Source organism: Melozone crissalis, unplaced genomic scaffold (assembly GCF_028551555.1).
Source record: "Melozone crissalis strain CALT ecotype California unplaced genomic scaffold, PUWL_Pcris_2 ptg000005l_1, whole genome shotgun sequence".
Lineage (NCBI taxonomy): Eukaryota > Metazoa > Chordata > Aves > Passeriformes > Passerellidae > Melozone > Melozone crissalis.
This window is the reverse complement of record NW_026535783.1, coordinates 11,080,625-11,095,904: the sequence shown is the minus strand read 5'-3', so window position 1 is coordinate 11,095,904 and position 15,280 is coordinate 11,080,625. Positions and strand designations below refer to the sequence as shown.

The 15,280-nt window shown below is 44.2% G+C and overlaps 1 protein-coding gene across 1 annotated transcript; it reads left to right on the top strand.

Annotated features, from left to right (window-relative positions):
* Positions 1-3,603: 3,603 nt before the first annotated feature.
* Positions 3,604-15,183, top strand: LOC128943022 (RNA polymerase II elongation factor ELL2-like). Its single transcript, XM_054285789.1, has 7 exons — positions 3,604-3,732; positions 7,107-7,304; positions 8,694-8,818; positions 12,787-12,801; positions 14,288-14,465; positions 14,901-14,945; positions 15,085-15,183. The coding sequence occupies exons 1-7, from the start codon at positions 3,604-3,606 to the stop codon at positions 15,181-15,183; spliced, it is 789 nt and encodes a 262-aa protein (XP_054141764.1).
* Positions 15,184-15,280: the final 97 nt, after the last annotated feature.

Below are 15,280 nucleotides of genomic sequence, written 5' to 3'. Positions count from 1 at the left end.
CCATCCAGTTCCTTGTGTGTTGGGCCTGGCATTCCTTGAGGAAAGGTGTATTAATGTACTGATCCCATCACCTTTTATTGCTGCAGGAGTGTTTTGGAACACTTGAAATGGTTCCTTTCACTTTTCTTTGAGTGCCTTGTTGCTGTACTTTCTGACATAAAGACAGTCCCCAGGTTGATGAGAATGTACTTGAGAACCCAAAGCAATCAGTCATGATTACAGCAGAAACCTGTGCAATATTCGCAGCACTTTTCACAAAGATGGTAGAAACTGACTTAAATTATCATTCCTCTCATATTACTTTCTCTAGAAAGGATTGTAATATGGTATTTTCGTCCATAGAGCATTTCCGATGAGCTAACATCTTCTTTAGAAGCCACTGGAATTCTGATCCTCGGTAGTGCAAGGGGAAGCATTTGTGGCTGCTTCAGTGAGTTTTCCTGGCAACTTTTACTAATTTCTGTTTTTAGACTCTGATTTGGTGTCTCAGCCTTGCTGCTGGCCAATGACCTCCATGGGCTAAGTAGGTCCCATTTAACTGGGAGTGTTTCACATAAATTTGGTATAGTTTATGAAATGAGAATCCCTTTCTGATGAGATTCCAAAAGGAATCCCTAGTCTTAGTAGTATTTCTTTAATTATTACTTGAGGTATTCTTTAGCTTTGTTTGGTGTGACAAGGAAAAGCCTCTGGCTGTGCAGAAAAATGGGTCTACTATACCTAAGAACTTTTATCCTTCTTGCTGAGGTAACTCAGAAAAATGTCTTTGGCCTTAATCTCCTGAACTACCGCCCTATTTTGAGATGCCTAAGAGCAGTCTTTTGTAAAATCTGTAAGCAGGTTTTACATTTCACTTGTCACAGTCCCTGTCAGCCTAACACTAAGTAGCTGCCTTTAAAAATTGTCTACTGTACCTTCAATACCCCAATGGGTTTCTTTGTGTTTGCCTTTTCTAGTTTGACTCATTATTGCTTAAGGCACTCTGTCTTGTTGATTTGTTGATACCTACCTCCCTTTGGGACCAAATCAGATATTTAAGGATTTTACTGAATGATTGTTTCATCATGGTGTTCTGGGTCTGATTAGGAAAGGTTCACAATTGGCAAAGAATTGCCAACAAGATGCTTTGTTCTGCCACCTCTGCAGCAGTTTATTCTGCTCATCAGTCTCCTGGCCTTGTGTGAACTGGTGAGCTTTGCAGTGCATTATTGCTACTTCAGGAGGGAACTGGATGCTCCCAAAGCTGTCCCAATTTGATTGGAGATGCTGATTCCTTGCAGAAGGATTGAGGAACACAGCAGGGTTCAAGGCAGTAGCTGACTTTAGCACCATGTCTATTGTTCCAGGAGTGCCATCTATTCCCTTAGGAAAACCAGTGAGTTCCTTTTTGCTCTACACCAGACAGAATAATTTGTGGCACATAAAATGACATTTTTTTTCTCATGTATTTTCAAGCCTATTCTCCCAAAGAGGACTGTGGTGGTTCCTGTCCTCAGGTGCGCTGGTCATGCCCTGGAGACAATGTTTAGATATTCTTTTAAGAAATATGCTCCTTTCTAAGGGGTTCTTTCCTGCATTCCGAGTCTTTGAGATAAATATGTGGCTACTGTGCAAGGCAAAGGCTTTCATGTATGAACAGTGCAAAGGGATGAGTCAAATCTGGTAACTCCAGAGCAGGGGCTGCCATCAATGACTTTTTAAGATATGGACATTCCACAGTTGAGTGAAACACATCTTTCGATTCCTTTCATGGTTCATACAAAGACTTTTCCAACAGTCCTTAACTGGCGATCCATTAAAAATGCAATGCATTAATTCCCAAAAAAGGACACAGCTTTTTTATGCATGTTAGTTCTGATGTTTTAGTGTGCTTCCTACCTTTCTGTCCCCAAACTACACTCTCATTGTGAGTTTGGCAGCCAGATGAGACATGGGCAGATATGAACATGATCCTGAAGAAAAAGAAAAAAATTTGTGACATGGTAAATCATCTTGGCATGGTAATAGTCAACCTAATTTCAATGACATGCTTTTATTCCTTCTCCCTGTAATGACAGGACAAGAGTTCTTTGGTACCAACAGATTAAAATCAGGACTAAGCTTGGGTGTGGGGAAAATGAAAGTCAAATGAACATAAGCGGAGTGTAAAATGTTTCTCCAGAAGTGACAGTAATTTCAATGGCCACCTGCAGTCAGCACTACTGTCAGCAAACTGTAATTGTGTTCATGGTCCTCCCTGGCCTTTCCACGCCAGCTCCTCCTGCAGAGCACCTGGGGGCCTGGGCATGTTGCTGGCTTGTTTCCTTTGAGGAGGCTGGGATGAGGAAAGGCCAGGGCATTGTGTCAGAGATGATATTTGAGTGACCGTGTGCGTGCTGGAAGCCTCACAGACTGACGGGCCCACGACACGACGGCCCAGAGCTGGCGGGGCTGCACCTTGCTGCCCTGGTTAGAGGTGTTGAGCTGCTCCTTTGCCTCAGAGAGAGCCAAGTGCAGCGCTTTGGTGCAGAAACACTTTATTAGCCCTTGTTTGAACAGCTGTAGCTGCTGGGATTGGTGGGGTGCCCCTTTCTGGACTTGGAAATGAGCAGAGCCAGTGATGGGACAGGGTGGGGCATTCCCTACCTGTGCCCATTGTGAAATTCCTCTGCCCCCACTGTGTCACGTCCCGCTCCTCAGTGACATCCCGGCCAGCCTGGCACATGGAACTCCCCGTTTCCAAGGACACGTGGCCATTGTCACCGGCACAGGGCAGGAGCGCTCAGAGCCTTCGGCGGCTGCAGCGAGAGCAGGGGTGTCAGAGCCACAGCGAGTGTTGTTCCACCTTGGCTGGTTCCAGCAACCGTTGTTCAAGAGCCCGATCCGCCCACTGAGTGGAGGCAATTATTTATAGTTCTGTGCAGACAGGGGGGCTCAGGGACCAATTCACAAATCCAGCAGCACGAGAATCCAGAATGTTTGAGTATTTATACATTTGAGCAAAGAAAGGAATTAGTGTTCAATGCTTGCAAGTTCCCTAGTTCTCTTCATAAGGAGTATTCTTTCTGCTGTTGGAAAATGATCCTCTCACTTCTCATGCTCATTAGTCTGCATGCTGAGTTTCTCCCTTCTTCTTAGTGGGAGGTTTCTTGAGTGGGCGGCCATGGTCTGCTCCTGCTGGAATGGCCTTTTACCCTGCTGGTGCTGATTCAGCACAGTTGCTGCATTGCCTTTATCAGTTTGTTCCTTTTCTTGTGGGTTCTCCCAAATGTCCTTGTACCCATAAGTTCTGCATTCTTTGTGTCCATCATGAGTGGTACATCCTTCTTCCCAAACCTTGCTGACCTGCCCTGTGTCTGAGGTCACTGAAGCCTGTCAGGCCCTGCACCTCCACAAGGCAATTCAGCCAAGAAGTCACCTGCCTTTCCATGGCCTGGCCATCACTTCCAGCTTGTTGGCTACTTCTTGTTTCATGGGAATCATCTCCTTTCTTGTTGATGAGCCTTGGAAGCCACAAAGGCCAAACGTCCAGGAACATATTTTCCTAAGAAATATTTTAAATTTTTCAGATTTTCAGCAGGATCCGTGTGTGTGTAGGAGCGGGAGCAGCCGAGGCGGAGCGGGATGGCGGAGCTGCGGGCCTGGGCAGGATCCAGTGAGTTCCGCAGGGCCCCAATCTGCACTGCGTCCTGCAGGGCCCCCACCAGCACTGCCATGCCTGTCAGGGTGAGCCAGAGGTGCCAGGAGCAGCAGGTGAGGGGCAGGTGTGGGGCTCTGCAGGTTGGCAGCGGGCAGGGGCTTGGCCATGGTGTTGGTGTCAGGTGCTGCTGAGCACTCGGGACCTGTTGGGCAGGGCTGGGGCCCCTCTGGTGCTCCAAGGGCCCTTGGAGGCAGCTGCCTGGGGGGAAGCGACTCACAGGGATGGCAGAGGGGAGGTGTCTGTGTAAGTGGGAGGTTCTCTGACGGAAGTGGCCCTCAGGGATGCCAGAGAGGAGGTGCCAGTGGAAGTCAGATATTCTCCATGCTGTGATACTCAGGAAATTCTTGCTCTGGGCATGGCTCATGGCCAAAATGCACGGATTTCTCATAGTTTCAAGTTTGTAGTGCCCTCACAGAACGTCAGGATAAAGGAAACTCTCTAAAAATATTTTTTACTTTTGGAAGGACCTGTTACTCTAATTCTTTCTGTGATGCATAATAGAGAACTCCAGCCACATGCACACCATTTTCAAAGCTTTTCCACTTATTGATACATTTTTGCCAAAGAAAGAAAGTAATTTTTTTTGGTTCTAAATTACAGTTCCCTTAAATACTATTCTACCTTCTATTTGGGATGTCTCTCTTCTCACGCTAAATAGTCAACATTTTTCAGTCCATTTATCATAGCCATTAAGATTTTATCTCAGCCAATTTTGCCTCCAGAATGAAGCAGTGGGATGGAAGAAATTAGTTTTGTTAAAAAATGTACTTAGGTTTGTGGGATCTCAGTCTCTCAGAACTGGGGGGCTCGGGAGTCCTGGAATGCTGCCAGAAATGTCTGGTGGCTGGACTTTGATCCCACATGGGAGATGACATCAGTATGAGGACGGGAGGATTTCACTGGGGTGAATGGTGAAGGGACAAGTTAATTGGAGTGTGAGATACAGGGTTTAAGATCCCTGTACAGGGGGGTCTAGAGAGGCAAGATGGAGGGATTGGGGCGTGCCCTTCTCCTTCTTCTTCTTCCTCTAAGCCTCCATCTTCTGTGGTGGAGTTGGCACTCCGGGATTGGACCTTACTAGGGGAACACTGGTTAATAAGGGAAGAGGGTATTGGAGAAAAATGATAAATATTGTATACGTAACTCCGGGTATAAAGATAGGTGACCGCCCCAGGGGCTTTCAGTGTGTGCCCATGGCTGACTGCTGAGCAGAACTCTGTCAGGCCAAGAGAAAATCTTTTAGATAAGCAATTAATAAACACCAAGACCAAGAACAAATCTGAAGCTTCCTCTCGTCCTTTCGAACCCGGGGGCCCAAGGCCATCTTTGGGCTTTTTCCCAGACCATCTAAACAGCACCAAAATCCAACATAGGTTGATTAATATTTTAGTGATGTTTGAGTTCCAATGGAATGTGACATATTCTGTACTAAATGATGAGTTCAGCCAAGCAACCCAAATTTCATTACATCTCACAAACTCTTTCCATTTCACATCTAGGAAAAAATTAATTTCTAGAGCTGAGGAAAAGAGAAAGGGTTTTCATGCATGTTGAGATTTTAAATTCAGATTGTGCAGATGAAATTGTTCTCAGAGCTGACTCTGTGATGTGCTTCCATAGTGCCAAAGGAATCCCAGTGCTGGTCCTGCCCTAAATTCTTGATCGTTTTGTGAACCCGCTCTCACCAGGATTGTTAGCTGAGTCAAGCTGGCCAGGTCCATTGTACTCAGGCACTGGAATTCAAGGGAAGCCTGTGCCTATAAATTCCAGCATTTGGGAAAGGATGACTTGCTACTTGAAGGCTTGGCTGCATTAGAGGCTGAGTGAGGGTGGCTCTCTCAGGGCACTTTTGTAGCCGGCTGCTTTCAGAGGGAGAGCTGTGTCAAAGCAGCCCTTTTTGATGATGTGACCGTAAACCTTTGCAACTCCAGCTCTGGTTTAAAAAGAAGGGTATCATTAATCAGCAGTAATGGAGAGTAGGCTGAAGTTTTTACAGAAAATTTCTTTCCCTTTTTAGTCAAATGCCAGTGAGGCCTGGCAAAATGGAAGTGTTCAGGATGTCAAATCGTGTAACACACTTGGAGGTATGGTTTCCTATCATCTTTTGCTCAATGTATGTAAGACTTTCAACTTGGTCATTCTTTCTCACAGCATATTGTTGGGACAGTCAATCTCTAGTGTTCAGAGACTTCAACCTGGAGATTGAGGTCAGCCTCAATTCAGCCTTGCAGTCTCTTGTCACTGCATTCAGACAGTGGTTTATTTCCCCTGAGAAAGCCTGCCAGTTCCTATTTGTTGCCATTTTGCTTGATGGGTTGCAATTTGGAGCATGGAGGTCAAGGTTTGGACCACCTTATGCATTTAAATTCACAGACTTGGTACCTAAGGTTTTGGTTTTGTAACACTTAGGAACTGTCAATATCCATTAAATTAAATTGGGAAATTGAAATAAAGTGACCTTGAGGAAGTTGCATAGAGAATTTCATAAGATCAAAATGGAAAACCATGCTAGATTTAATTTTTCATCTTGGTAATTAATAAGTGATGTTACCACAATACTACACTGGTTTCTTTTCAAGAAAATTGAAAGGAAGATATTGATGTCATCTTTCCCACAGATTCCAACACTCCCCTCAAAGCACAATGTGCTTAGGTGACGCCATTTGTGTTAACCTGTTCTGAGTGCAGTTTCCCCAAGGAGCCTGGCTCCAGGCAGACACCAGGTGCACATTCCCCTTCCAGGCACTCAGTGGTGCTGCCTGCAGCAGGGAGCTGAACCAGGCACAGCCAGCTGCCCTGAGCAAAACAGGCTCTGACCTGGCTGTGGCTGCAGTCACCTGCCTGCAGGGACATCCCTGCCCCTGCGAGTGCAGCTCTTGCTCTGCCTTAGCCTAGTGCAGAGCATTTTAAGGCAGCACCATGGTGGCATCTGGAGAACTCAAAACTCAACTTCTGAATTTCTCATTGGGGATGTTCAGTTCCACATGTGATTGATGACTTGTGTGATTCATGGTGGTGGTCTACATAGATCTTAAGGGAACATTTAACTTTAAATACCTGGCAGGTGAGGACTGGCAGTAGTGAGTCAGTTGTGGAACTTGGTGGCAATTTTTCTTTGGGCTGGCACAGAGAAACTCACATGAGGTCTGGTTGCTGGTAGGGTACAGGGTGCCTTTGCAACATGCTCCACACAGTACCAGTTAGGGAGTGGGCTTTGTCACAGAGTCAGAGAATATGCGAGTTCAAAGTGATCCACAAGGATATGCAAGTGCAGCTCTGTCTCCAAGATTTCCATCATCATTTTCAATCAACTCCTTTGCCTTCTGAAAACTTCATATTTGTCACTTCTTTTTCTGCTTCCTTTCCTTTGAGAAAACCAGCAGATGTGAGAAGAGCCAAACCAAACTCTTCATGCCCTTCCGCTGAGGACAAGAGAGTAAAGCTCATGAAGCCTGGAGAGAGGGAAGAGAATCCTTGCAGTGCTGTTTATCAGCGACCCTACAGGGACAGGGTGATTCATTTAGTTGCTCTGAGGACTTACAAGAAGCCAGAGTTGCTTGCTCGCTTGCAGAGAGATGGAGTCATGCAAAAGGACAAGGGCAGCCTTGCAAAGATCCTTCAGCAGGTGAGATTGTGCAGTTTGTGCCAGCATTATTTCCACCATGCTATTATATTGTTCCTAATTGTCTTTTTAAATTCTGACTCTTTAAATTAGATACCTATGAACAAGTTAAGGAATTCTCCCTGTCAAGTTCTTCCATTAAATTCACCCAGAGGTCTCAAGCTGCAGGTCCATGTGACAAAAAGAAAGAAAACTTCAAAACTTTTGGGACATTGTTGTTTTCCTAGAATGGCTGGCAATGAGTAAAACTTTGTAATGTTGTTGCTCCTCATGCCTTATTCCGTTCTCCTTCTTTTCCATGCACTGTTTAACTGCTTCAGGTAGTAACTTCATAGGTGTTCCTTGATTGTGTGAAATGGTTTGTAGTGGCACATAAAATTTCTTGGGAGAAGTTCCAGAGCAGAGGAGTTCAGGAACTGCAGAGGCCAGTATTTCATTTGAACAGAGTTGGTGACTATTTCAGGATCTGTGGGGATTGCCTTCCCAGGGTGTTCCAGGCACATCCTCCATGATAAAGATGGTAGCCAAACTTTGAGCAGAGGGTTTCTTTGCTGTCACGTGAATTAAATCTCCATGTTCATGGAACCCTTTATTCAGTAAATTCTCCAGTGCTCCTCTGAATTCCCTGGTTATTTTGTTATTACAGCCAACAATAGGATGCACATGCATTGAAAGTGCTCCTCTGAACTGCACTGGAATTTCCTTATTATAGCCTGCCATAGGATACACATGCATGGCAAGATGCATTGCTTCTTTCCTTCCTTTTTATATATTCCGTGTTCTCCTAGGCTGTTTTTGAATGATGCCAGCATTAATACATCAAATAGGAACATTTCCTCTTTACCTAGGAAAAAAATTGATGGAGGTTTTTCAATGGGCTTTTCTATGTAACTCTGAGAAGGTGTCAGCAGATGAAGTCTCAAGCAACACTTTGGATATCAGTGGTCTTGATGTTTTACTACCTAATTTTATCTTTTTGATTAGACTTTGTATGTGTCTTGAGGAAGATATGAACCTCATTTCTTTTCAAAGGAATACAGCAATGCCTGTGCACGGCTTTCTCATGGCAAACTTTGCTGGAATGAACCCTGGCTCAGCCACATGATGAGGGCCTCTGGGCCTGACCCCCTCTCCTTACACATTGTAGCTCTCAATGTTGTTTTCAAAGGAACTCTTGCTAGATAGGAAGGGAGTTACTTGGTTGTTTCCAATTGGTGAAACATTATTATGGCTTAAAACTCATGTGATAAAGAAATAATCAAGGTCTGTGTGAAAAGATATAATTGTTTCCAACTGGGTTCTGACAAGCAGCTGTTCAAGACCAATCATATTTCTGTAGTTTCCATGCAGCAAGCATAATAAAGATTTGTTTTCATACATATCTGCTTGTAGGCAGCCAAGTGGAATGCAAAGGATAATTCCTTCAGTCTGAAGGAACATCTCTTCCAAACCCTTCAGACTGATTGGACTGACTACCCTGAAATAGACAGACAGAATTTGAAGTTAATCCTCTCTGGGTTGGTTCAGTCTTTCAGAGATAGGAAAATAAAACATCCCTGGTTAATGAAGCTGTGATGGTGAGGAATCAGGGACCTGCCAGGATCCTGGCCCTGCACAGGACACCACAAGAATCACAAGAGTGTTGTCCAATCACTACTTGAAGCCTCCTGCAGTGACCACTGGCCTGGGGAGCCTGTTGCAGTGCTCCAGCACCCTCTGGGCCATGAATGTTTTCCTGATATCCTGCCTAAAGCTCCCCCAACTCAGCTTCAACCTGTTTCCTTGAGTCCTGACACTGAAGGACTCTGTTTTCCCTGCAAGGAATGAATTTTGACAGTTGATCTTTAGGCTTTGTAACATGAAATATTGGCCGTCCATACAGAAAATCGACTCCATCTCAGAGCACCACATACACCTGCCAAGCGACATCTCCAGGGCCTTCTGAGAGAGACACTCCAGCAAGACCGGCTCAGGTATTTTGTTCATTTTGAACATTCTAGACTGTGTGGTAAATTTTGGCTGACTTGCTGCTGGTGTAAAAGCTGTGATGGGAATGTGCAGGACCTTGCCTTTTGGGGAAGCCTTTGATGGAGCTCCTGAATGGAGTGTCTTTCTCCCAAAGCTTTTTAGCTGCTGACTTGAAGTAGGACTTTCTAAGTGCTCAGATGGGAAAGTGGGAATGAGATAGAGTCTGTATTTACCTGCAGTACTTCTGGGTTTGAATGCTTTTCTTTGTGTAGAAAGATGAATATTCAAACTCTAACCAATCAGAAATGCTGCTTTTTCATAACGGGAGCAAAAGATGATCCTGATCATTGGTGAATGAATGAATTATTTTGTTATTGTTGCAGAAACGGCCTCTGGCTTCTGACATTACCAGTCCTGTGACGAGCAGGAAGAGGAGATTTGGCCACCAGCCCAGTCATGTCCAGCCAGCAGCTGGTGGCCACTTTTCTTCCTTCCTTCTTCCTTCCACATCTCTTTTGCCTTTGGACATGTCACCAAGTGCTGCCTCCCTTTCCCCAGGCATCCATGTGGTGCAACCAACAGAGAAATTTCTGAGTTCCAGAGTCCCAGCACCATCCAGGGAGCAGAAGGGGATCCCCAATTCAAACGGGGAGAAAAATTAATTGAGGAGGCTGAAGCAGTGGCACTGCTTGGATTTTGATGAAGGTATTGATGTGCTGGTTTTCCTGACTCCTGTGTGGATAACTGTGGTGTAAAGATCTGGTTATTAAGAGAGGCTTCTGCCCAAATTAAGGTGCAAGCATGACTCTTTTCCACAGTCCATAGTAAAAATGCTACTGAACTGAAAATTCAAACTACAGAGATAAAAAGAAATGAGAGAAGAGAGGCAGGCTGAGGGGAAGAGAGAGTCATAAAGTAGGGAGATATCATCACCACATGGACTCTGTTGTCCAGCCTGTGTTTCTTCACCTATGGTCTGCTCAGTGATGGGTGTCCCCCGGTCTCTCTGGAGTCACCACCTTTATACTGTCCAAGATTGGAGTATCCACATGGTGGTCACAGCTGCCCCCACATCTTGGGCTAGAAGCCATGCAAGCAGTGATTTTCCTTACTCACGGTCTCTACTGTGGAGGTTTTTGTCTGGTGTCCTAATTCCAAACCCTCAGCTCTGCTAGTTCAAGTCTTAATGCTTTTCTTCTTGCCATCTGTGCTTCTCTCAAATTCCGGTTGTGATGGCTTATCTTACGGGAAAATCCTTTTTTGACTTCATTCTGAAATAGTTAATTGTGCTCTTGCAGCTTGTGAAAAGGGTGCATTGAAAGAGGGCACTGGATACCTGAAGGCACTGCTCTACCATTGTCTCTGCTGTATAGTCATGGTAAATCAGGAACTTTTTCTTTTCTGCCCTTATATTACATTGGAACTCTTGGTTTAAAAGACAACAGCAAAGGCAAGAACCCGTGCTGTTGGAACCTTCTCCAAAAGTACTTTGATTTTCAGAAATTCTCCCTCTGTAAAACCAATGAAGAACAAAGAAATATGAAATAGAATGCTATTGTGAGAATCTGGTAAAAGGAAGAGCCAGACACTAGAAGCCAAAGGGAATGATGGATGTTTTTGTTATCCTCTGATTTCTAGGAAAATGATAAGTGTTGAATGATACAGCAATTTTCCATCAGCAGATTTTCAAGACTGCATGCTGAAGGCAGAAACCTGTCACACATTTATTGCAGACTCGTTTGCTGAAACCTTTTGATCAAATCTCAGTGATTCCCTGGTTGTTCATTGAACTCAGCCTTTTTCTGGAAACTGCAAAAGCTACAAAACCTGGGCTGTGGTTTCCTAGAGTTCTACTTTGAACTGTGCTGGGAGTTTCCTCTCCATCCCAGCTGCAGAATTTCATTCTTCAAAAGTTGTGGAAGTGTTACAGATTGAAAACAACATGGAAAAGCAAAACAGAAATGCATAAAGAACACTTGATTTCTGATGACAGAAGGCAGAGTTCAGTTGCTTTGTTAAATCTGTGGGTTGCCTCTTTTGGAGGTTGAGCTTGCAAAATCCCAATTGGGTTCAGCCTGGAGGCAGGTTTGGAGTGTGCAGATGCCTAATGCTACTGGTGGTGTGCTTGTAGAGACAGGTGCTTTGAGATGGTCTTTCCACATTTCTTCTGGACATAGACACAGTACCTGCAAACCTTGGGATGCCTTTGGAAAGATTTCTGCCTAAATCTAGAAACTCATGTGAGCAGCTTTGTTCAGGAGACAGTTCCCAAATTCTGCCCAGCTAGTGAAAGAAAAATCTGTTCCATGTTTCAAGTTGGGGCTGAGGCTGAAACTTTCATGTGGACTGAGGCATCAGAGCAAATGCACTTTTAGGAATGAAATGCTCACAGCAAAGCTGTTCTTCCAAGTTGTATTGAACATACTGTGACTATTGGTATATCTGTCCAGTTTTATTACCACTATTAAACTTCCTTTTATACTTCTGCTGTATAACCGAAATCAAGAAAAACAAGTGGAACATCACACAACAGCTCTTTCCTCAAGAATTGAAGCTGATGTAGCTTAAATATTGTCAAGAATGGCTGAGTTTTAACAAGATTACTTTGTGTAAACAGTGGCAAATGGAAGCTCATAAGGAATGTAAAGGAACTTGTGGCTTTTTATGCTTGAAACAAACCTTAAATGGAAAGCAGAGACTGTTTACAATGATCTTGATTGTTCCTTCCTGTTTCAGGTGACTTTTTGTTAAGACATTTCTTTCTAATACCATCATAATTCTTCAACCTTTCTTTGGAAAATGGAGGGCTTTGAAGTTATGTTTCCCAAATGCCTTTGAAAAAGGCATTTCTGAATCCCTTTGCCAAGAGCCAAAGGGCAATTCCCAAGTGCAGAGCTGTTTCCAACCCAATCCTGCCACGTTAATGAGGAACACTGGGTTTTGTCGGCAGGGTACTGGAGCCTTAGTGCCAGTAAGCCCTATAGAATGGAATTGGCTTTCCTGCTGACAAGAGTGCAGGCATTCATTGGAACTTTGGGCCTCTGGATTTGGCAGGGAAGTGGGGATAAAAACGTGGCATGAGAAGAACTTCTGATTTCTTCTTTTATTGTTGTTTGAGCCTCGATGTTGATTTCTCTCAAGCTGTTGTCTTTGGAAGCTGCATCTTTTGCTGCATGACTTGCCTGGTTCTGCACATGCAACCTCATGCTTTTAAAGAACAAAATCGGAGCTGGGGCTAACCCCATGGGAATGCACAACTTGTAGAATACAGTGGCCATTCCCTCTTTTTAATTCCCAGGACTGAATACTCTGGAGGCCATGTCTGTCTTTTTTTTAAATGTTTTTGCTTCTTGTGAGTAATTAGCTGTGGGAAGAACACTCTTGAGGACTTTTTCAAGACTGTCCAAGTGGGATCTTTTGGCCTTTTAATGATCTCCTGATGAAGAGTGTCAAAATTCTACTTTTCTGTAGGAACTAGAAAATATACTTCTATTGTGTCCACATGCTCTCCAACAAGTGACCAACCAGATTACTTGAGATGAGTAAAAGAACAATTCACCCTTGCCCCTATCAGTGGGGTGCAGTGTCAAACTCTTTCCCTTGCTGAAAGGATGAGTTTGATCAGGTTTAGTTGGGTCTGGAAGGCTCAGAGCAGAGATGAACACCGAGGTGGGTTAGGCCTGGTCGGGCCTTCCCTTCCTGCAGTGCAGTTACACAGGCTCAGCTGCAGCAGTGCTGCTGCATCCCCTCATCAAATTTGCAGTGCAGGAGGGGAGGGAGAGGTGTGTGTGTGTGTGTGGTATAAAAGACTGGAACTTGCTGCCAGTGTGAGAGCAGGGATGTTGGCAAGGGCAGTCAGGCCTCCTGCACCTCTGGGCCTCTGGGGCAGCTGCGGCCTTTGGAGCAGGCGCGGCAGGGCCCTGGCTCACATTGCTCCGGTGCCTCCAAAAATGTTGAAAGCCATCTGTAATTTTCTTTTCAAAATTATCCTGCGCACTAGTCAGGTGTGTCTGGCCTGGGATTCATCCTTGGCACCATGTGTTTCAGTCTTTGGACTGAAATCCAACTTTTTAAATATTTACTGGTTTTAAATATCAACCTCAGGATGGTTTCAAACATTTATTTCCATGTGAAAGGTGTTTTTGTTATCCAAAATCCAAGATCTTAAGGCCTAGAGGAGCAGAAGCATTGGTGTGAGAGTGTTGGGAAGTAGCATCTATTGTTGTCATTACCATTTCATTTGGATTTGTATCATGAACTTGATAAACCTCATGCTTCTTGATTCGCGGGAGAAGGAATTTTATAATATTTGTCTCCCATCAGTGCCTTTAAGGAATAATGAATTTTGCCCTCCTTAGGGGCTGATGTGCTTTGGGTAGTAGTTTTAGTTTCAGGCTGATATAGAGATTGTTTTTGTGACTGTATTGCAGATGCCTCAGTTCCTTGTTCAGAGATGTAACTGCTGTCTGCTTGAAGAATCAAATATTGCCATTAACTCTGCTTTGCTGTTAGACAGACAAGAACATAGCTCATAAGTCCAACTCTGTGCACTCAGCTTCATAAATGTAGTCCCTGACAAATATGTTTTACAGATGTATTGTCACTAGTAAATGTAACTAATTAAGCCTTTCCTACAGAGGAAGAGATTATAATTTTGTAGTGCATCTCCTCTTCCTTAAGCTGCTGTATTTGTTTGTCATTTGACATTTGAAATTTAAGCAAATGTTTTCTAACCATGCTCCACTTCCTAATGAAGAAAACCTCTAGGGTTCAAAAGATTCGTAACTAAGTGTCATAGAAATGTGACAGATTCCTGAGCTACCTGATTACATTCCCTTGAAGCACACGAGCTTGGAAGTAGAAGCTGTCGGTCCCAGAGAAACTGACTCAAACCTTGGGTTTCTGTGTTTGACATTACCCAGTGCTTGGTGTAAAATTACAAATGTGTTTTATGGACTAGAAACATACTGGAATGTGCTCTTAAGAGTTCACTCATGGAAAAATAGCCTCATTTTTTCCCTTAGAAAATACATAGCCATTGTCTCCTTGGAGGAACGCCAGAGCTACAAGGCTGACTTCAATGCAGAGTATGAAGAATACCGGAATTTACACTCTGCGGTTGACAAGACCATCAAGAAGTTCAGACGGTTTCAGGAGCAACGGAAGTCTCTGACTCCAGGCTCTGAATCCTATCAGGTAAAGAAGGACAAAACCATGAAGACTGTGCTTCATCATCACAGCAGTGTTCTGGATTCCCTGGAGCTGCTCAGTGAAACAAAGGGAACCTGCAGAATTGGCATATATGGTCGGACACTGCTTGGGCTGGGTCTGATTTTTGCAAGACTGTGCCCAAAAGCCCCTGTTTGATCTGTCTGCGAAGGAGCAGTAAGGGGAGAGGTGTCCCAAGCAGAGTCATAGAGCATGGGCTCCTTCTGTTGCCTGTTGAGAGTCTTAATTGCAGATCTTGGGTGATGCTGGGAGATGGAGATTTGTTTTTGCAAACGTCCCAGAAGAGTGGTGGCTGACAGAGAAGAAAATGTCTAGAGTCAGACTGAGTGAGCTTTTAGTGTTTTAATAAAGTTTGCATTTCATGGTGGCAATGAAACATTCCTCATGTTTTTTTTCTTGTAGATGCTGAATCATCGAATCCGAGCAGATTATCAGCAGTTACAACAGGTACGTGTGACACCCAAGCTGCGGGGCCACAGTAACTTCTGAGTCTGCCTCAAGGCTTTTTTAAAGCAAATGGCATCAGACTCTAGGATCTGCAGAAGTGTTTGAATGCTCTAATTTTTGTTTTCTTTCTCCTTCACAGGGTAGCCCCAGCTACTCTGAAATGAAGAGCAGGTGCCTGTACCTCCACAAAAAGCTGGCCCATATTCAGAGCTGCATTTCTGAATTTGACCAGCTGTAAGTGGAGTACTGGCACTAAGACATCTGGTTTGGCCTCTTTAAATCTGTGGACCCTGGATTTTTTATTTCAACTAGAAGATTAGGTTTTAGGAATTTTT

Excerpts from the sequence above, each read along its gene's own strand:
- LOC128943022 (XM_054285789.1), top strand. The coding sequence starts at position 3,604 with ATGGCGGAGCTGCGGGCCTGGGCAGGATCCAGTGAGTTCCGCAGGGCC. Across the intron at positions 3,733-7,106 it reads AGAGGTGCCAGGAGCAGCAG|GACAAGAGAGTAAAGCTCAT; the intron begins GTGAGGGGCAGG and ends CCTTCCGCTGAG. Across the intron at positions 14,466-14,900 it reads CAGGCTCTGAATCCTATCAG|ATGCTGAATCATCGAATCCG; the intron begins GTAAAGAAGGAC and ends TTTTTCTTGTAG.